The sequence below is a fragment of the Perognathus longimembris genome, chromosome 10, assembly GCF_023159225.1.
Source record: "Perognathus longimembris pacificus isolate PPM17 chromosome 10, ASM2315922v1, whole genome shotgun sequence".
In the NCBI taxonomy this organism is placed as follows: Eukaryota; Metazoa; Chordata; class Mammalia; order Rodentia; family Heteromyidae; genus Perognathus; species Perognathus longimembris.
This window is the reverse complement of record NC_063170.1, coordinates 1,217,641-1,238,320: the sequence shown is the minus strand read 5'-3', so window position 1 is coordinate 1,238,320 and position 20,680 is coordinate 1,217,641. Positions and strand designations below refer to the sequence as shown.

General features: G+C 68.2%; 2 protein-coding genes across 6 annotated transcripts in view; both read left to right on the top strand.

Annotated features, from left to right (window-relative positions):
• Nucleotides 1-6,140, top strand: part of Zfpm1 (zinc finger protein, FOG family member 1) — a 51,362-nt gene extending 45,222 nt beyond the window's left edge. Inside the window, exons 5-10 of the mRNA XM_048354958.1 lie at nucleotides 571-673; nucleotides 1,637-1,843; nucleotides 3,617-3,850; nucleotides 4,110-4,205; nucleotides 4,286-4,417; nucleotides 4,543-6,140. Coding sequence (XP_048210915.1) covers nucleotides 571-673; nucleotides 1,637-1,843; nucleotides 3,617-3,850; nucleotides 4,110-4,205; nucleotides 4,286-4,417; nucleotides 4,543-6,140 — 2,370 coding nt within the window. The remainder of the gene's footprint in view (nucleotides 1-570; nucleotides 674-1,636; nucleotides 1,844-3,616; nucleotides 3,851-4,109; nucleotides 4,206-4,285; nucleotides 4,418-4,542) is intronic.
• An 11,341-nt stretch (nucleotides 6,141-17,481) lies between these two features.
• Nucleotides 17,482-20,680, top strand: part of Zc3h18 (zinc finger CCCH-type containing 18) — a 36,422-nt gene continuing 33,223 nt past the window's right edge. For 3 of the 5 annotated variants that reach the window (XM_048354955.1, XM_048354956.1, XM_048354952.1), the window contains exon 1: nucleotides 17,482-17,647. The gene's annotated coding sequence lies outside the window, so the exon portion shown is untranslated. Of the gene's footprint in view, nucleotides 17,648-18,498; nucleotides 18,565-19,989; nucleotides 20,042-20,680 lie in introns of those variants that run through there. The other 2 variants (XM_048354953.1, XM_048354954.1) reach the window with 2 other exon arrangements.

Sequence of the window (20,680 nt, the reverse complement as noted above, 5' to 3'; positions counted from 1 at the left end):
CGTGGGGCTGCGGGGGCACCCGGGGCCGACTGTCGCCCAGAGGAGGGGCCGGTGCCCGTCCAGCCACAGGGAGGGAACAAAGGCAGCCCTGTCCTCCTGGGCCTCGGGCGAGGGGGACACCGGGGCCCAGGAGGGACACCGGGTCCATCTCGGGATGAGCCGTCCTCCAGGCCCGCGTCCTCACCCGAGAGCTCATCTGGAGGCGTGCGGGGACTCGGGGTGCGGGCGGTGCCCTCCTGGCCGGCAGCCCCCCCCCCCCCGCGGGGAGAACTCGGAGCCGGCTCCGGTCCGGGCTCTGTGACCTTGAGCATACTGCTTGACCTCTGGGCCTCGGTTTCCAAGAGAACCCAGACGCCCCGCGGTGGAGGGTGCTGCTCCCCACAGACCCTCGAGTCCCAGCAGCGCTGGACGGGACGCCACGTGCCAGTGCCGTTACAGTCACCCCTCACCTCGCCGGAGCCCCCCGAGGCTCTTCCTGTCCTGCCCGACCCCCCATCCCTGCCCTCACCTCGCCGGAGCCCCCCGAGGCTCTTCCTGTCCTGCCTGACCCCCCATCCCTGCCCTCCCCAGGGCCCGGCACGGACCCTGACGCTTGCCGACGAGGCCTGCTGGCTGCGGACGCTGCCCCAGGCCCCGACTGAGGCCGAAGCCAACTTGGAGATCTACCGGAAGGGTGAGTATCGCCGGCCTCCTTCCCGGCCTCCCGGGAGGCCGTGGTCACTCGGCCCTGCCTGCGGCAGACCTCACAGGAAGACCAGCCACTCCGCACCCCTTGCAGCCTTCCCTGTGGGCAGGGGCGCCTCCCACAGCCTGCGCGTGGGGGCCCACGGGGTCCACGGTGAAGGCGCTCGACTCCCAAGGCCGCAGTGGCACCCGCTTCGCCTGCCCCCTGACGTGGTGACTGCTCCGAGGACCCCCTGGGGCCCACAGGGCGGCGAGGGCACTAGGAGCCCAGGCTGGGTGCAGGGGTGAGGCCCGGCCAGTCTCCACCGATCCACTTGGAACCCTGGCGTTTGAAGGCCGCGAGGCCGCGGCCTGGGCTGCAGCTAGAAGCATCCATTGTCCCTGGCGCCCTGAACCGCCGAGGCCCGGACTGGGGCCTCTCACAGCTCTGCCTCCCCGGGGCCTCGTTTCCCAGAATGTTCTGACAGGCCCGTCCTTGGCACTGAGCCGGAGGGGCGAGGCTTCCGTGTGCCGAGGCCGCCCCCTGCAGGCCATGGTGGGACCGCCGACCTAACCAAGCGCGCCCACCCCCCGCAGCCACGCGGGCAGAGCTCACGGGGCTACTGGGGCCCCTTCTGGTTGCTCTCCACCTGTCTCTCGTGCTACCCCTCTGCTGGAAGCGGACCACCAGATCAGCCACCTTCAACACACACACGGGCACGCACGCACGCACGCGGGCACACACGTGGGGTGGGCCCCTGCCCACGAGACGCAGAACAGCCCGCTCAAACAGGCCAGCACACCCCTGAGCTTGGGCGCGACCCCTCCCGGCGGTGGGCCTCCCTCCCCCCGCCCCGGAGGTGCGCGGGGACCCCGGGGCTACACGGGTTCCGAGGGCGCGGACGGACGAGCGCGGTGACGCCCCGCACGCCGGCCTAGCGCCACCGACGGCCCTACCTCCCCCTCCCCCCAGACAACGCCCTCTGGTGCAGAGTCACCAAGCCGGTGCCCGCCGGAGGACGCCTGCACGCGTCCCTCGTGGCTGAGCCCCACGGCACCCCCGGGCCGCCCCTGAAGGAGCCGGCGGAGCCCGCGCGCCCCGCCCCAGCGCACGCCGACATCCAGCTGCTGCCCCAGCAGGCCGGCATGGCGTCCATCCTGGCCACCGCCGTCATCAACAGTGAGTGCGCGGCCCCCACCCGGGCGGGGCCCGTCCCGCACACGCCAGCTCCCGGTTCAAGTCCTCCATCCAAAGAGGAAACCCTCTGTCGTGGGCTCGGGCATGACACGGAGTCTGAGGAGGGGCAGCTCCCGGCGGATGTGGGGAGGGCCCCGGGCAGGGGGGGCGGGGCTGGGGGGGCTGCCACACAGAGGGCCCCAGGCTCGGGGGGGCTGCCACACAGAGGGCCCCGGGCAGGGGGAGGGCGGGGCTGCCACACAGAGGGCCCCGGGCAGGGGGGGCGGGGCTGGGGGGGCTGCCACACAGAGGGCCCCGGGCATGGGGGGCGGGGCTGCCACACAGAGGGCCCCGGGCAGGGGGGGCGGGGCTGGGGGGGCTGCCACACAGAGGGCCCCGGGCATGGGGGGGCGGGGCTCGGGGGGGGGCTGCCACACAGAGGACCCCGGGCATGGGGGGGCAGGGCTCGGGGGGGGGCTGCCACACAGAGGGCCCCGGGCATGGGGGGGCAGGGCTCGGGGGGGGGCTGCCACACAGAGGACCCCGAGCATGGGGGGCGGGGCTCGGGGGGGGGCTGCCACACAGAGGACCCCGGGCATGGGGGGCGGGGCTGCCACACAGAGGACCCCGGGCATGGGGGGGCGGGGCTCGGGGGGGCTGCCACACAGAGGGCCCCGGGCATGGGGGGGCAGGGCTCGGGGGGGGGCTGCCACACAGAGGGCCCCGAGCATGGGGGGGCGGGGCTGCCACAGAGGGCCCCGGGCATGGGGGGCGGGGCTCCCAGGGGGCGGGGCCGGGGAAAGTGGCCGCTGAGCTCAGCGCACGCCCGAGTCAGGGAAAGGAAAAGGCCCGTGAGCGGGCGGCTCGTCCCACTCCACCCCCTCCCCAACACATCCCGCCAGCCAGCAGGTCCCCTACGTGGCCCTCGGGTGGACCGTCCTTTCTCTGGAGCTCACGGGGCGGTGGGGAGGACCGAGACCGCCCCCCGCCCCCCGTCGCGCGTCCAGTGTCACAGTGAGGCAGAGGGAGCGGCGCCTCCGCAGGACCACCAAGGCGGAACCGTGGCCCGGCCCGTGGGGACAGCCACGCCAGAGCGCACGGCCTTTAGTAAGAGGGACGGCTGCTCCGAGGCCCCGCCGTCCCGCATGGCCCCCCCGAATGGCAGGAGAGCGTGAGGGACAAACCCGGGGGCTGCCCCTCACCTTGCCCTGGCCTGGGAGGCGCACCCCGAGAGGCCCGGGCTTCTCCCCCGAGGCCTGAGCAGGACGGTGGCTGCGAACCCACAGGCAGCACACGCAGGGTTTTGTCTCCTGACGTCAGGGAGCCGGGAGCGGGGCAGCCTCCCCGAGGCACGGGCGGGCACCGCCCTCTGGGACAGCCAGCCTGGGGGGGTCCTCTGCCCTCCTCCACGGCTCGTCCGGCCAGCGAGCCTCTGCAGGGCCTCGCTCATTCCGCCCGTGTCGACGCCCCACGGTCTTGGTGGCTCCGAGGTGACAGCCACTCCCGACACCCGTGCCGCACGCTCCCTGGCCCCGTCACACTTGTGCCCCGCACACTTGTGCGTCCACCCCTCACGAGCCCAGGCGTCCTCCGGAGCGCACCGTCGGGAGGGAGCTCGCGGAGATCCATTCCCCACGGGTCCTCCGGTCCTGAGCCAATCACCAAAGGGCTGAGGAGAGACAACTGCGGGGCGGGACCGGCCCCAGGGCTCGGCGGCCAGGCCTCGTGCTCCTCCGGGCTGCAGGGGACCCCCGCTCACGCTGCCTCTCCCCACAGAAGACATCTTCCCATGCAAGGACTGCGGGATCTGGTACCGCAGCGAGCGGAACCTGCAGGCCCACCTGCTCTACTACTGTGCCAGCCGCCAGCGCGCCGGGTCTCCAGCTGCCACGGCCGCCGAGGAGAAGCCCAAGGAGACGTACCCCAACGAGCGCATCTGCCCCTTCCCCCAGTGCCGCAAAAGCTGCCCCAGCGCCAGCTCCCTGGAGATTCACATGCGCAGCCACAGCGGTGAGTCTCCCACGCCCGGGCGCCGCCCGCCTCTCCCCGCCGGCGCTGGGCGCCACAGACCAGACGGGCGTCCGGGAAGGTGCGCTCTACCACGATGCACGCCCGCGGCCTAGCAGGCGGTCCGAGTCTGCGCAGGGCCGAGCCCGGGGGTCCAGGGGATCAAGAAGCTCCCTACCAGTAACGGGGGCCAGGGGCCAGGGACCCGGGGCCCTTGCTTCCCGGGCCCGGGAGCCAGCGCCTCACCCCGTCCGTGTTCCAGGAGAGCGTCCCTTCGTGTGCCTGATCTGCCTGTCGGCCTTCACCACCAAGGCCAACTGTGAGCGCCACCTCAAGGTGCACACGGACACGCTGAGCGGTAGGTGGGCGCAGGGGTGGGCGGGGAGGGGGGGCTGGGCCGAGGCCCCCGGGCCCTGACCAGCACAGCATGGCCCACAGGTGTCTGTCACAACTGTGGCTTCATCTCCACCACAAGGGACATCCTCTACAGCCACCTGGTGACCAACCACATGGTGTGCCAGCCGGGCTCCAAGGGGGAAATCTACTCGCCAGCTGCAAAACTCCCTGCAGGTGAGCGGCCAGCACTGTCCCGGGGCTCCCGGAGGAGGGGAGGGGGCTGTGGGGGGCCGGGGTCGGGTTCCGCCCCAGGCGTGGCAGCCGCCGCGGCCTGAGCGTGCCCCGTGGTCTCCTCGCAGACGGGCTGGCCAGTTTCCAGCAGCTCTCGGCCCTGCAGGGCCCCCTGGTCTCCGTGCCCACCCCGCCACCAGGACCGGACAGAAAGGCCCCCACCGCGGCCACCAACGGAGAGGCCACAGCCGCCCCCCAGAACGGGGAGGGCCGCGCGCCCCCGGCGGCGCCCCGCAGCGTCAAGGTGGAGGCGGTGGAGGAGCCCGAGGCGGCGCGCGCCCCGAGTCCCGGAGAGCCCGGGCCCCAGGCCCCGCGTCGGACTCCGTCGCCGCCCAGCCCGCCCGGCGTCCAGGTGAAGGCCGAGCCGCCCAGCCCCACGCCCGGCTCCAGCCCGGGGCCCGGCGAGCTGCGCCTGGCCGGGGCCCTGCTGGTGCCGCCGTTCGTGCTCGGGCCGGAGGCGGGCGCGGCCCCGGGCCCCGCGGCGCCGCAGGCCTCGGAGATCCTGGCCAAGATGTCGGAGCTGGTGCACAGCCGGCTGCAGCAGGGCCCGGGCGGCGCGGGCGGCGCGGGCGGCGCGGCGGGCGCCACGTGCTTCGAGTGCGAGATCACCTTCCACCACGCGAGCAACTTCTACGTGCACAAGCGGCTCTACTGCTCGGGCCGCCGCGCGCCCGAGGCCCCGGGCCCCGACCCGGCCGGCGCCGCCGCCGCCGCCGCCGCGCCCGAGGCCGCGCCCGAGGCCGAGGCGGGCGGCCGGGGCAGCGAGGGCAGCCCGAGCCCGGGCAGCGCGGGGGACGAGGCGGAGGACGACCCGAGCCGCACGCTGTGCGAGGCCTGCAACATCCGCTTCAGCCGCCACGAGACCTACACGGTGCACAAGCGCTTCTACTGCGCCTCCCGCCACGACCCGCCGCCGCGCCGGCCGCCCGCGCCCGCCGCGGCCCCGCCCCCCGCGCCCGCCGCGGCCCCGCCCCCCGCGCGCGCGCGCCGGCGCCGCAAGCTGTACGAGCCGCCCGCGCCCGGAGCCCCGCCCCCCGCGCCCGGGGCCCCGCCCCCCGCGCCCGCCGCCGGCCCCGCCCCCGCGCCCGAGCCGCCGGCCTCGCCGCGGCCGCGCAGCGCCGGCCCCGCGCCCGCGCCCGCGCCCGCGCCCGAGGGCCCCATCGACCTGAGCAAGCGGCCCCGGCGCCGGCCGCCCGAGCCGCCCGCCGCGCTGCCGGGCCTGGCCGACTACCACGAGTGCACCGCCTGCCGCGTGAGCTTCCACAGCCTCGAGGCCTACCTGGCGCACAAGCGGTTCTCGTGCCCGGCCGCGCCGCTGCGCGCCGCCGCGCCCTGCCCCTACTGCCCGCCCCACGGGCGCGCGCGCGGCGACCTCGGGGAGCACCTGCGCCGCGCGCACGGCCTGCGCGCCCCCGGCGCCGAGCCCGCGCCCGAGCGCGCCCCGCGGGACAGCCCCGACGGCCGCGCGCCGCGCTCCCCGTCCCCCGAGCCCGCGGACCCCGGCGCGCGCGCGCCCGCCAAGGGCCCGCCCGCGCCCGCGCCCGGCGGCGGCGGCGGCGCCCCCCGCTACTGCCGCCTGTGCAACATCCGGTTCAGCAGCCTGTCCACCTTCATCGCGCACAAGAAGTACTACTGCTCCTCGCACGCCGCCGAGCACGTCAAGTGACCGCCCCCCCCCCCGGGCCGCCCCCAGTGACAGCGGGGGGGGGGCGCCCCGGGAGCCCCGGCCGGCCTCCCCCGCACCCGGCCCCGGAGGGCGGCCGGCTCGTGGGCTTGCACAAGAATAAACGCTCCTCAGAGTCACCGCGCCCTCCCTCCCTCGCCCGCCCCGGTGGGCGCCGTCCGTGGTCGGTGCTGGGGGGGCGGGGGGGGGGCTTTTGTGGGCAACAGGTGCTCAAGCAAAACCCCGGGCGGGCGAGGGCGGGCGGGAGGGGCTCCGTGACCCCGCGCCCTTCAGACAGGGCCGGCCCCGCCTCTGCCCGGACCCGGCGCTCCCACGGCCTTCCGCGGTGGCCAGCCGGGGCGTCGGCGCCCCCCTCGGGCTGTGCCGGGCGCCCGCCTTGCTGGGCCATCCCCACCCCATCCCCCCGCGCTCGGCCCTTCCCAGAGCCCCCCTCTTCCTCCCTCCCTGCCCTGGGGATGGGCTCCCTCCTGCCTGAACCTGGGGTTCACACCACGGGTCGGCTGGCCAGGCTGGCAGAGCCCACCAGGGTCGAAGCCCCCTCTTCACCCCCGCCCCGGGCCCGTGAGGGGGGCCCCCCCGAGCCGCAGACCCCAGCCCCTCCTCCCGCCAGGCCCGACGCCCAGCCTTCCTGCCGCCCCGGGCACCGTGGTCCCCGCCGCCCCGGGTCTCCACCCCTAGCCCTGCGCCTGGACGGCGGCTTCCGCGCCTCGGCTGAGCAGAGCCCCCCCCCCCCCCCGCCACCCCCGGGGCAGCTCTGGAGGGGCAGGCGCGGCTGCCATCCCCGCTCCCGGGCTGCGCACCCCAGCAGCCGTCCCAGGAGTGTGTGCGCACACACGCACAGCAAGCACACGCACACGTGCACAGCACACACACACACACACAGGACCTGGACTCTTGGGATCACACCTGATGAGGGCCGGGACGGCGCGGCGGCCCCATGCCAGGCTGGGACTGTGTGTCCCCTTCCTGCGCGCGGGCCTCCCTGGGGGGGGGCACACCCCTCCCCCGCCCGTCCCCCCCATCCCTCAGGGGAGCCCTCCCCAGGGAGGCCTCCGGGCCAGGCTGGCCACCACGCAGCCCAGTCCCGAGAGCCCTGCGGACGCCGGCCCTCTCAGGGGTCCCCTGGGGGGTGGGGTCCGCGGCAGGTGCGCAGTTAGCGCCCCTCCCTGCTGCAGGTCCCGGCCTTCCCGCGGGGACCTGCCCGAGGACAGGGACGTGGGGGGGGGGGGACGTTCTCAGGGAACACAGCCGGGGGCGGGGGTGGGAGGACGGGAGGCAGGCCTCGGTGTGCCACCCAGGTCCTGGGCATCGCGACTGCTCGGGGGTCACCCCAAGCCCCGGGCAGCCCCGGAAGGGACACGGCACCCACCACCCTCTCCCCTGCGGGAGGGCCTGCAGCCGGCATGCACACCTGGGAGTTCAGGGTGCTCTCTCCGTACCCCTTCAGTCCCCTCGGGCCTAGGAGCCGCAGGTGTGGCCGGGTTGGCCTGAGCACATTCGGGGGGCCATCGTCCCGGCACTCCAGCCCCCCGCGCCGCGCACACGGCCGGCCCCCCGCGCATGGCGGGTCCCCTCCGCCCTCCACACAGCTGAGGCCATTTCCCCAGTGCTGTCCATAGGAGAATGAGCCCTGCGGGGGGCGGGGGGCGGGGGGGCCTGCCCACCCCATGCCTAATCAGGCCTGCAGGGGTCTGCCAGCCTCCCCCCCTCCACTGCCTCTCCAGAGGGAAGAGGGAGGGAGAGAAGAAAGGAAGGAGACCCCACCCCACCCCACCCCCAGCAAAGAGAACTTTCTGGTGAGCACTGAAGGATGGGAATCAGGAGTCCAGCTCTCAGATCGCAGTCGGGGTGGATTTGCACTTCCAGGAACTGAGGAGGAAGGGGGCTGAGGTTTCTCCCCGGGATCCTGACCCGAGCACGGCCCTGCGTGGGGCCCGGGAAGCGGCCCAGGCCGGGGCGCCCCCCCACACACACACACTCGCCGTGGGGTCCTGCCGCCCTCGCTCTCTGGCCTGGGCCCCCGCCCTCCCCACAGCCCCGGGGCCTCAGGGTCGGCAGGCTCAGGGCCGGGGTTGTGCATCCATCAACACGGGTTTAGAATAATTCCATCCCCAGAGGAACACGGCAGCCCCCCCACCCCCCCTCCTCCCGGGCCTCCCCGCCGAGCGCTGCTGCCCCACCCTGCCCGGCCACGAGGCCTGGTGGGGACCCCTCCGGGCAGCCGCACGACACCGCCAGTCCCTGTGCCCCGGGCACTGGTCCCCGCGCGCTGAGCCCCCCGCATCCACTCACCCGAGGGGGGCCTGTGGGTTGCGTGCGCTCTTCTGCCCCTGATGCTCCACCAACGCCACGCGTCTTCCTGTGTGGACAGGTGTTTGGGGTTCTCTCGGAGTCCCTCGGGGGTGGCCTGCTGGGCCCATGGAGGCTCAGCTCACCCTCGGTCTCCCCCGGCGCCACCCTGTGTGTCAGGAAGGGGGGCCCCCTGTGGCCATGCCCGAGGGAGCGAGGGGCCGCCTCCCCGGCTTCGCAGGGTGGTGCCGGCCGCTCTGTGTCTGCTGGGAGCCGCAAGTAGGCCTGCAACTGTGAGGATTTGTGTCGTTTTGTCTTGTGCGCCGGCCCTGGGGCTTGAACTCGGGCTCAGCTTTTTCCGTCACTCCCGACGCTCTGCTGCTCGAGCCGTGGCTCCAGCTCTGGCTTCGCGCTGGTTTGTTGGAAACGGGAATATCTAGGCTTTGTCGTCCCACTTAGGCGGTCCAAGGGGACAGACAGAACAGCCCCGGGGTCTCCTGAGCCGGAGGCCAGTGGTCAGCCCCCCCCCCCCCAAGCTCTGGAGTCACGGCTGGAAAAGCTGCCAACAGCCCCTCCACCCGGGTTTGTACAGGGCCATTACCTTATCTTACCTGACTTCCCTCCAGACACCGTGAAGTTAGGGCGCTAGGGGCCAAGACCTGGGGTTCAAAATAAGCAGACTATCAAAGCCGGATGAAGCCCATTGTTTTTAGTCTAAAGCCGGCACCACGTCACAGTTAATCTGGCAGGCGCTGTTCTCGTGCTGTCTTTTTTTAAGCTGTCGTGTGTGACACACTTTGCTCTGATTTTTCAAGTGCTCAGTCAAGGGAAAAATACTGGCAAGCCATTTCTGGTCTGTCCGACAGCCAGTCATTTAGTGCCTATTTACATAGGAACACGTTGAAACCGTCTGCCCCGGGCAGCGTCTGGAGGCCCCCGGGGCCCCGGCTGGCACCTGTCCTGGGCAGCTCCCCCGCCCGAGGGCCTCGGCTACAGACATGGCCCGGACACGCGCCTGGCCTCCCGTCCCGGGAGGTGGCTCGGTGCCGGAGGACGCGCAGGGCCCTACGTTATAATTTTATTACTCCCCCCAAGTAGAAACAAATGCATTTCCTTAACGCTTTCGTAAGCTAAGCCTGTTAGTGTCCGGTGCGCACGCTCTGCCCTCGGTGTGGAGGCACTCCTGCTCGGTCTCACGTCACAGCCAGCTGTGCCCAGATCACCCCGTGAACTGCCCGGGGCTCCCACGCGCTCGGCTATGACAGTACACCCCCACAAAGCAAAGCGCGGGCCAGGCGCCAGCGGCTCGCGCCTGGAGTCCCAGCTACTCGGGAGGCTGAGATCTGAGGATCGTGGTTTAAAAAGCCAACCGGGGCAGGAAAGTCCGTGAGACTCTTACCTCGAACTAGCCACCCAGAAGCTGGGAGTGGAGCCGTGGCTCAAGTAGTAGAGTGCTAGCCTTGAACACAAACGCTCAGAGACAGCACCCAGGCCGAGTTCAAGGCCCAGGACTGGCCAAAGGAAAACATTTTTCTTCAAGCAGAGTGTAAGTTGCCTTCGCGGCCCCCGTCCGTGCTGGGGTCTGGGACTTCCTCCCCAGCCGGGGCCGGGGGGAGGGGGGAAGCGGGGTGGCCGGGAGCGCCTCGGGGAAGGGCACCCACGTCTCTCCGGCTCCCTTCTGCCGTGTGCGCCCCCCTCACGGGCCCCCAGGGGCCCAAGGGTCCAGGAGCCAGAGCCACACCTGTCCTCCACTCAAGCCGACCGTCCCCGCCCCGGGTCCCGCTGACGGAAGTCGACACCCGCGGAGGCCGCTGCTTTCGGTGACGGCGTGGGCGCGGCTCTGAGCCCGCAGGCCCTGGGCTCCATACCCACGGCGCCCGCCGCGGAGCCAGCCGGCCTGGCTCCCAGCGAGCCCGGAGCTGCCCCCCCCTCCCCGAAGCCGGCACCCTGGGCTCCGCAGGGTGGAGGGAGCCGGCTCCCCGCAAACCCCGCACGGGGAGCCGGTCTGGGCTGACCCCGTCCCCGAGACGGCGCACCAAACTCCAAACAGGGCCTTTTTTGAAACAGCATCTTGACAGCTGTGACTCAGGGATGATGAGGAGCGAGGTCCTAATGGACAGGACAGGTGTCCTTCTAGAAGACGACACGGGTGTACAAGGGCACAGCCGTGTGGCCGGCCGAGAAAGGCCCCCCCCGAGCCCCCAGGGTGTGCGGCCCGAGGCCTGCTTCCCAGCCCCCGACTTCCCTACGGTCAGAGAGTAAACAGCTGTTGTTCTAAGGCCCCGTGTGCAGTGATTTGTCACCGCAGACATAGGACGCTCGGGGACCTTGCTACTAGTAAGTCACAAGCGGTGCTCCCTGGAGAGAGCACCTGCAGCTGTGATTCCTCCCCACAGGCCAGGCCCCTGGGGACTCACGCAGGGGCCTCTCTAGAGAGGGGCCAGGAGGAGAGGGACAGGGGAGGGGGCGGGAGGGGAGGGGCCAGGATCTGGGTCGCAGACTCCACCCCTTGAGAAGCTGAATGCCAAGGCCTTCAGAAGGTCGCGTTCTCCAGATCCTGGTGCTTGCTTCTGGGTTTTTCTCTTTTTTCAGTCGGTCGTGGGGCTTGAACCAGCCGTGGGCCTGGGCGCCGTCTCTGAGCTCTTCAGCTCAAGGCGAGCGCTCTACCGCTCGAGCCACGGGGCCACTTCCGGTTTTCTGAGTGTTTTCGTGGAGATGAGTCTCACAGCCTTTCCCGCCCCGGCTGGCTTTAAACAGCGATCCTCACATCTCAGCCTCCCCGGTAGCTAGGATGACAGGCGTGAGCCACCGGCCCCGGCCGGGGTTTCTCTTAAAGACTTACTTTTTTACACATTGCAGACAAAGCCCCCCCACTCACTGTGCAAAGCAATCCACATGGGCATTTGGGAGGCAAGGGCATCCATTACTCAATAAAGCCGCCCATGGGCTGGGGATATGGCCTAGTGGCAAAGAGTGCTTGCCTCGTATACCTGAAGCCCTGGGTTCAGTTCCCCAGCACCACATAGACAGAAAACGGCCAGAAGTGGCGCTGTGGCTCAAGTGGCAGAGTGCTAGCCTTGAGCAAGAAGAAGCCAGGGACAGTGCTCAGGCTGAGTCCAAGCCCCAGGACTGGCCAAAAAAAATAAAAAAATAAAGCCGCCCAGGCAGGCATCATTCCCGCCACAATAAGCAGGATTCAAGAGCTTCTGAGCTTTCGGTTAGAAGGGAAGCGATGGGAGTGGAGAATGGAAGGTGCGTGAGCAGAGAATCGATCCTCGCTCCTTCGGCAGGATCCAGGGCAAGAGGAGTCAGCCAGAGGCTTCTGCAGAGCGGGGTCTGCAGGCTCCAGCCTGGCCCCGGCCGGCACGGCTCTGCCCCGTCTGGGGTGGAGGGTCCCCGTGGGGGTCTGGGAGAAAGGGCCACCATGGCTTCCATGGAAGCATCCGTGTGTCCAGAGCGGATGGCCTCCAGCCGGCTACGCATGCGGTGGGCATGAGCAGGCCAGCCGGGGCGGGCCCGGGCCCACGCCACAGCAGAGGCCCTGCCTCCATCTCCCTCAGGACACCCGTCTTGGTGTGAGTCGGTCGCGGGACTTGAACTCCAGGCCTGGGTGCTGTCCCTGAGCTTTTTCACTCAAGGCGAGCGCTGTACCACTTGGGCCACAGCGCCACTTCCGGTTTTCTGGTGGTTCATTGGAGATAAGAGTCTCCTGGACTTTCCTGCCTGGGCTGGCTTTGAACCACGATCCTCAGATCTCCTCGGCTCCTGAGTAGCTAGGATGTTAGGCGGTTTCAGTATGAAAGCTTTTGTTCGCTTCTTATCCTGCCCTGCTTCCGTCTTGCTCCCAAATCAGATCACCCCCTAGTAGCTATTGCTGTTGTCCAAGGTCAGGATGGCCATTGAGGGGCCCAGACCCCAGGCTGCCACGTGTTGGGCTGGGCCTCGTTGCTCGCAGAGCCGCCCCGCCTTCCCCTGCTCTGGGCTGACGTCCACCCTGGCTCGGCTCCTCTCTACCATGAGCCTCCATCCTACCTGCGCTCTCTGGTGGTTCCTAGATCCCCATCATGACGGGCCAGGCGCACGCGCGCGCGCACACACACACACACACACACACCTGGGACCGGCCCCAGCCCCCGGCGGGGCCCCATCCCCAGCGGTGTGCTTCTCCCGGCTCTGATCAAGCTCTCAGTACCTGCTAAATCCTCTGTGCTCATCCTGCAGGTGCGCAAGGACACACGCGGATGAAAGCAAGCGACTGCGGGGCTGCAGGGGGGAGGGGGAGAGGGGAGAGGGGAGGGGAGAGGAGACACTGCGTACAACGAGTCCTCGTGCGCAACCAACACAGGCTAATAAACCAAGGAAGCAGCTTCACGGTCCCTGACGGGGAAGGAGAAGGGCCGCCTCTCTCCGCCCCCCGTCTCCCTGCGTTGGCCGTGGCCAGCACGCCAGGGGCCCGGAAGCGCGCGCCAGCCATCCGCAGCTCGGGAGGCTGAGGACCGAGGCGTGACGTCGGCGGGGGGGGGGGGGGGGCAGTCCGTGAGACTTGACCTCTGACCTCCAGCTCCTCTCCAAAACCCGGACGGGCCAGTGCCAGGGACGGGTGGGTGGCAAAACCACGGAAGCCCCAGAAAGGCAGCTTCGCAGCACAGAGCTGGGTCCCCCAGATGGCCCGGCCCGGGAAACTGTGCGGGATACGGGGGGGGGCGGTCAGGGCCTCGCGCCGCTGCACTAGTTGTTGAGACTCGAGAGCACGTTTCCAGTCAGGCGGATCTGCTGGGCTCCCCCTCCCCCCCCCCCCGCCCCCGGGACTCTACCCGTCCACCGCCGCCTGGCCGCGCCTCCAGCCACAACCCCCCTCCCCCTCGCGCTACGGGAGAGTCCGCTGTAAACGGGACCCACCCAGCCGGTGCTGGCCTCGGGGCAGCACCCGGCACCCCACAGCTGGGCCCCCAGGGGAACCGGCCAGTCGCCTCTCGGTGGCTTGCGGGGCTCAAACCAGACCCTGGATTCAAAAGTGCCCTGCGCGGTCCTATTTTGAAAGAAGACTACCAAGCAACTCCTTTTGCGTGTGTGTGTGTGCGCGTGCATGCGTGCGCGTGCATGCGTGTGTGTGCGCGCATGTGTTTCTAGCTTTCTGTAATGGACACATATTATTGCTCATCTTTAAGTGGCGGTGGTTTTCTGTGACTGGGGACGGGAATTCGGGGCCCCGCTGGTCCTGGAGAGGAGGGGGCGCGCGCGGCTGGGGCCGGACCGCGGGCAGCCCCCCGGAGCCCGTGAGGGGGCGCCACACAGGGGGCGGCCTTCCCGCCAGCACCCGGTGCGGAGTCTGCGTGAGCAAGGCCCCCCCCCCACCGCGTCGGCCTTCCCCAGGGGGTTCAGGCCAGGGAGGAAGCGCAGCCAGGGGCCACAAAAGGCACTTGAAAAAGACAAGACTGGTGGCTGGGCGGCCCGGGGCCTGCGGAGGTGGCGGGGGGGGGGGGGGGCGGCCAGTGACCCCGGCCACATGGGCCACTGAGGCTGGCGGAAGGGAAGAGGGGCGCCGGCCCCCCAGCCCCCCAGCTCCGGGCCCTCCACCTGGGATCCTGACATGGCAGCCGCAGCCAGGCTGGCCCTGGCCCGGCCCAGGTGTGTGGGGAGAAGCGGGGGGGGGGGGGGGGGGGGAGGGCAGAAGGGCGGGTGTGGACGGACGTGCGCACCCAGCGTGGTGAGGTGGCCCTGATCCAGTCACCTCGGCCACATCTGGCCTGGAAGTGGGAGTGTGAGTCACCGAGCCTGTCCCGGCCCCCACACCAGGGCCGGGGGACCCGGCTGCCCCTCCAGGCCCCGCCCGCCCCCCCGCCCCCTCCAGCCAGCCAGCCTTCAAAGCCCTGGCCGCGCTCTCTGCCTGCGGGGACGGAAGCAGGCCGGGAGGAGGCGGACACACTGCCCCCCGCCCCGCCACCCCCCTGCAGCCCCGGCTGCACGGACCCCGCCAGCTCCCTTCCCTGGGCAGCCAGGACCAGCCCAGACCAAATGCCCCTGGCCACCAAGGCTCTAGGCACAGTGGAAAAACGCCACAGAGAGAGAGAGGGAGAGAGGGAGAGAGTTCCTAAGCCTCGCGGATGAGCCGAGGCGCACACACGCACACACACGCACACACACACACACACGCACGCACACACACACGCACGCACACACACATGCACAGCCCGGCCTCGGAGGAGCGGCCCCAGCGGCCCACGGCTGGGATGGAGGCCCCTGAGCACCCACCGCCGGGCAGGGCCGCCCAGGAGCCCCGGGAAGCAGAGCCCTCGGGTGAAGGCTGAGCGCAGGCCGGGTGGGGTCAGGGGGGCTCGGGGCCCCGCATGGCCTGGCGAGGGCACGGCCGGGCCCGCGGGGCTCTGTGGAGCTCCCAGCAGGCACTCTGCCCGGCTCGGCTGTCCCCCGTGGAGGGGACTGAAGGGGCCTTGCACAGATATAAAAACCAGGCACCCCAACCAGGCAAGATGGCTCCTGCCCGTCATCCTAGAAGTTGGGAGGCTAAGGCGGAAAGATCAAGCCCAGCCTGGCCAGCCTGGCGTGACCCTCGTCTCAAAATCACCAGGAAGAAAGAAAGAAGAGGGATGAGGAGGGGAGAGGAACCGGAAGCCAGGAGGAGATGAAGGAGGAGAGAGGAAAAGATGGGGAGGAGCACGAACGAGACCCAGAGCAGGTCCTAAATGGCCGGGGGCCCGGATTTGCTGAGGTGGTTTGTCTTTGTTCCCTCAGGAGGAAGCCCTGGCCTTGCGGACCCCCGGCCGTGGGCAGGCGCTGACCTGGCGTTTGCGTCCTTCTCTGTCACGTGCTCATCGCAGCCAGCTTTCTGGGGCAGAGGCCCTCTGGCCAGCCGCCCTGGGGTTCAAGAACCTGCCGAGCGGCAGGGTGGGCCAGGGACGGGGCTCTGCTGAAACCCTGCGTCGAGCAAAGGGGCAGGCCCCCCGCCTTCCTCATCCCCCCACTGCCTCGGAGGGGGACCCCCCTCCCCCCCCCCGCCGCGCAGTCCCCAAGGTGTGTGAGAAGTCGCTGGGCTGGTCAGGCGCCCCCCCCCCACCGTGGCCATCTTAGAGACCAGCAGAAGCCAGGTCTCCCAAATGCTGGAACCTGGGAAACACGCAGGAACACGGACACGCGTGCCGGGAGCATGGGGGAGGGGCATCCCGCAAGGCAGGACTGGGGCTGTGATCCTACGGTGAATGGAACCAGACAGAAGCGAGCCGCGGCCAGCGTGGTTTCCCGCCTCCCGGGGACAGGTGCGGGGCGCTGCGGCCCCCGGACGGAGGGGAAATCTGGACATGCTTTGGCTTGTCACCAACCACTCAGCGAACAGAGATGCCGAAGCGAGCTCCCGGAGGGCGCGGGCTGCCGTGTCCAGCAGCGTGCGACCCGGAGAGGTGGACCGAGACCACGAGGCGGAGGCAGGGCTGGCGAGCACCCTCGGCTCTCTTTAGGGAGCACAGACGTCCCGTCCTCTAGAAGCAAGCGCTCTGCCTTCTGCAAAAGCCGGCGCAGGACTAACAGGGCAGGTCGGGGGGCTTGCGGGAGCGAAGCAGCGCCCCTCGGGAGCAGGGGACACCACCCCCCGCAACCAACCCACACCCGCCAGCCTCAACGGAGCCACCAGGCATGCCACACGAAGGAACCGGACCGCCGGAAAGTCAACAACACAGCAGCAAGGACCAAACGATGACTCCGCTGGAGGGGCGACGGCCCAAGGCCTTTTAGATCACCTAGGCTGCTTCCTTCCCGCCACCGCCGCTCCAGTGCTTTTCAACTTGGCAGTCAAGACAGAGTGGAAAGAAAACCCCAGAGGCCCGTGCCTGGTGCCTGGCTTCGGGGTGAGCTCAGCGGCGTCGGGGTGTCCCCTCCCATCCTTGGAACGGGCACGCGAACAAAGTCAGTGTCTCCAGATTAACCGAGTCCTGTTGAACCGAAAACAGGAGGCACAGGGCCCAGAACCTCTGCTTGAGCAACCCGACCCCCCTCTTCCCCTCCCTCCCTCCAGCCCCCTCCCTCCCTCCAGCCCCCTCCCTCCCTCCAGCCCCCTCCCTCCCAGCCCCTTCCCCTCCCTCCCTCCCTCACCCCCAGGACCTTCCCCGCCCTCCCTCCCTCCCCTCCCTCCCCCCCAGGCCCTTCCCCTCCCTCACTCCCAGCCCCTTCCCCTCCCTCCCCCAGCCCCTTCCCCTCCCTCCCCTCAGCCCCTTCCCCTCCCTCCCTCCAGCCCCTTCCCCTCCCTCCCCTCCCTCCCCCCAGGCCCTTCTCCTCTCTCACTCCAGGCCTTTCCCCTCCCTCCCAGCCTCCTTTCCACTCTCACCCCTGCCCCTCTCCATTCCCCCACCCCCCATCACCCTCAAGCCCCGCCCCTTCCCTCTCGCCCCGCCCCTTCCCCTCCCTCACTCCCAGCCCCTTCCCCTCCCTCCCCCCAGCCCCTTCCCCTCCCTCCCTCCCTCCCCCCAGCCCTTCCCCTCCCTCCCCCCAGCCCCTTCCCCTCCCTCACTCCCAGCCCCTTCCCCTCCCTCCCCCCAGCCCCTTCCCCTCCCTCCCTCCCTCCCCCCCAGCCCCTTCCCCTCCCTCACTCCCAGCCCCTTCCCCTCCCTCCCCTCCCTCCCCCCCAGGCCCTTCCCCTCCCTCCCAGCCTCCTTTCCACTCTCACCCCGGCCCCTCTCCATTCCCCCCACCCCCCCACCCCCCCACCCCCCCCACCCCCGTCACCCTCAAGCCCCGCCCCTTCCCTCTCGCCCCGCCCCTTCCCGATCAGAGCGCGGGAAGACGACTAGGGCCACCACGTGACCCGCCTGAACCCGGCGCAGGCGCGTTCGGGCCCGCGGCCGGCGCGCGCGCGCACGTAGGGGCACGCCCCCGGAGGGGAGGGGCCCTCGGGCGGCGCCTGCGTAGTCGCGGAGGCGTGCGGGCGCGCGCTCCGGGGATAGGGCCGCGCGGAGGCCGGAAGGACGCCGGAGGGAGGCGGGGCGAGCGAGGGAAGCCCGCCGGCTCGCCGGAGAGTCGTCGCGGGCTGATGACGTCGCACAATGGCCGGCCCCCGCGGGTAGTGGAGCCCGTTTGTTCCGCCCGCGTCGCCCCTCCGGCTGGAGCTTGCGAGGAGCGGAAGGGCCGAGGGACGTCCCGCCCGCGCCGCCGCGATTCCAGCGGAGCCGTGGCCCGGTCGGCGGCCTCGCGCTGAGGTAGGCGGGGCGGCGGGCGGCGGGGCGGAGGCCGCCGGGGCGGCGGCGGGAGCGAGGCCCGGGCGCCCGGCGCCGCCTCCCGAGCGCTCGGGCGCGCCCCCGGCCGTGCGCAGCCGCGGCCCGAGGCGCGGCCCGGGCGGGACCGGGCGGGCCGGGGCGCCGGGGCCGGCGCGAGCGGGGCCGCCGGGCGGGGGCGGCCGGACGCCTGCGCCCGGGCGCGCGGCCTCCGCCCGCGGCGACGCTGTCAGTTCTCTTCCGGGCCGCTCGCCGGCACATGTCTGCCGCCCACAAAGGGGGAGCGGGGCCCGGCCGGACCCCTCGATGGGCGCTCCCGCCGACTCGGGGCCGCCCGGGGCCGGCCGCCGCGGCCTCCGGGCGCGCACGGGCCGGACGCCCCGCCGCGCCCCGCGACGCGCGCGTCTCCCCGGGAAGGGGCTGCTTCCTCGCCCCGCGGACGGTTGGTTGGGGTAGCTCGGCCGTGACGCCGGAAGGAAGGGCGACGAGCAGCCTGGCCCCGGCCCGGACTCACGTTGCCCCGGGTACTTTGACAGCTGAGCCAGCCGGGCCGCTGCGGTGGCTGGTTGTTTTAAGGGAGCCTTGTTTAGCAAACTCATGTGCAAAAAGTAGGTCCTTCTTCAGACCCGCCATTTGACACCCGTCTGCTGTTGGCGGGGTCACCAGGCTCTCACCCCCATCGTGTTGTAATTCTCAGGGCAGGCCTGGCCCCGGGCCGACTCCCACTTCCCGGTCCTCGGAGGAGAATCTTTGCCTGTAAGAGTACGATTTGTGGAGCTCAGCCAGCTCCAGAATCCATCGGGCCAAAGTGTCCTAAAGCCTGGAACTCCTCTCAGGTTGTAGGCGGGGACTGCTCCACCTTCCTTAAGAGTTTTTGTGGAATCACTCCAAAAGGCAGACAGGTAAGCCGTGGCCTTGCTCAGGTTTAAAAGGATTTTTCCCTTTAACGCATATCAAGGTGAGGATATCCTTATCACGGAGTTGTTGTTTTGGTGGTTGAGCTTAGCCCCAGGTTTTGGGGGGTGGGGGTGGGGTGTCTGCCAACACCCTTGATTGACATGCATACTTTAGACATTGTAAGTCCATGAAGTCAGGAAGTCAGAATTTCACTATTAATATAGAAGCTGCTTCGCTAAAAGTTGAAGGTTATTTTCTTGTGTTATTGGTGCTCAAAACCTATCTAACGTTTTTGTCTTGGTAATTAACTATGTAAACCAGTGGAGAAGATTGGTTATTATCCTCTCATCACACCCCATGTTTGACCAAGAGTGATCTCATCTGGCTTGGTAACTCAATTTGCTTCCCAGACCAGACTCTTAAGTGACCTGCAGCAGTTTCTCAAAGTGGCCCCGTTAGGCTCTACCTCTTAAAAGTTTTTTAGCACCTTTCAGTAGTGTCTTTCTGGTACCAAGACACTAACCTGTGGGCCTTTATCGATCACTTAGGTCCAAACTATAGCAGGAGGTAAGGGAAGTTGCCCAATAGCAGTACCGCTTGGCAGATGTTGATAGACTAGACATGTAGCACAGTGTGCATTTATTATATGATGCAGTAATGCACCAGGAAAGATTTCATAAACCAGGAAAAGGGGGTGCCTCAGTGATTTCTGGTGCCTCAGTGGTTTTGAAGTGAAAGAAATTTTTTGTCTGGTCTTGTGAAAGGAGAGGACTTGTGCCTACCATTAGATTCTCAAAGCAGCCCATTATCTACAAGTCCAGATCCCTGATCTTTCCATGACAGACCAGGACATCTCAAGTGATCACAGTGCCACTTTTCCCACCACTTAGTGTCAGTTGTTTCCTTCCCAACCCAGGGAGAAGTTACTTACACCCTGGGGATGGAAGCAACTCTGTATTCAGGGGTGTACAGGCAGGCAGAGGCAGCTGCAGCACCAGCGGGGTACCAGCCAGCAAAGGGCTCTGACTCTGGGGAACACCTGCTATAACCTCAGAATGAAAAGGCCACGCCTTAGGGAGTTTGATTTATTACACCTAGGTTTGGAAGGAGAAACGAAAAATGGGCAAAATTTATACACTGAATGGAAGACCCCATTTCTGCGTAGTCCAGACTTTGGCTAAAAGTGGAGCTGGCTTTCTAACAGCCACGCCATGACCATGGAACCTCAGTTCTATCTATTGAAGGGGGACAACATTTATTTGGAAAATGGAGATGGTGATTAAGAATGACATAAGGAACTGGACACCAGTTTCTCATGCCTGTACTCCTAGCTACTCGGGAGGCTGAAACCGGGAGCATCACAGTTTGAAGCCAGCCCAAGAGGAAAAGCCTGCGAGACTCTTATCTCCAATTAACCAGCAAAATTCTGGATTGGAAATATAGGCCAAATGGTAGAGCACCAACTGTGAGCAAGAAACACAGGTGAGATCATGAGGCACCAAAAAGAAAAAAAAAATTAAAAGCACTAATCCTAGCTACTGAGAAGACAGAGATTGGGCATATCACTATTCCAGGCCAGCCCAGGCAAAACAGTTTGTGAGGACCCCTGGCCCCCATTTCAAGCAGTAAATACTGCATGTGGTGGGCAGGCTGTAGTCTCAAGCTTTGTGGGTTATGTAGATAGGATCCAGGTCCTGGCCCACTAGGCACAAACTGGAGACCCTATTTGAAAAATGACTGAAGCAGAAAGGCTGGGAGCATGACTCGGTGGTGTGGTACCTGCCTAGCAAGTGCAAGGCTGAGTTCAAAACCCTGTACTTACAAAATACATTGTGAGAAAATGAGAGGTTTGTTTCAGGTGTCTGACCATAGTCTCAAGGCACAGTGGTGGCTTTCAGTTTTATTATGGTGTTTGTCAAATGAACCCATGAATGCATTATTCTTGAGCACTCTTAAGAGATGCTTTGTTTTGATAGGACCCAATCCTCTGAGTTTCCTAAGTAGTTGGGATTTCAGGTATATGCCAACATGTTCAGCCTTTGAAGAGACTTGAACTGACACAGGAATACAGTGGAGTATTGTTTGAGACAGCCCTGTCACCATTGAATTCACCGTCCTCCT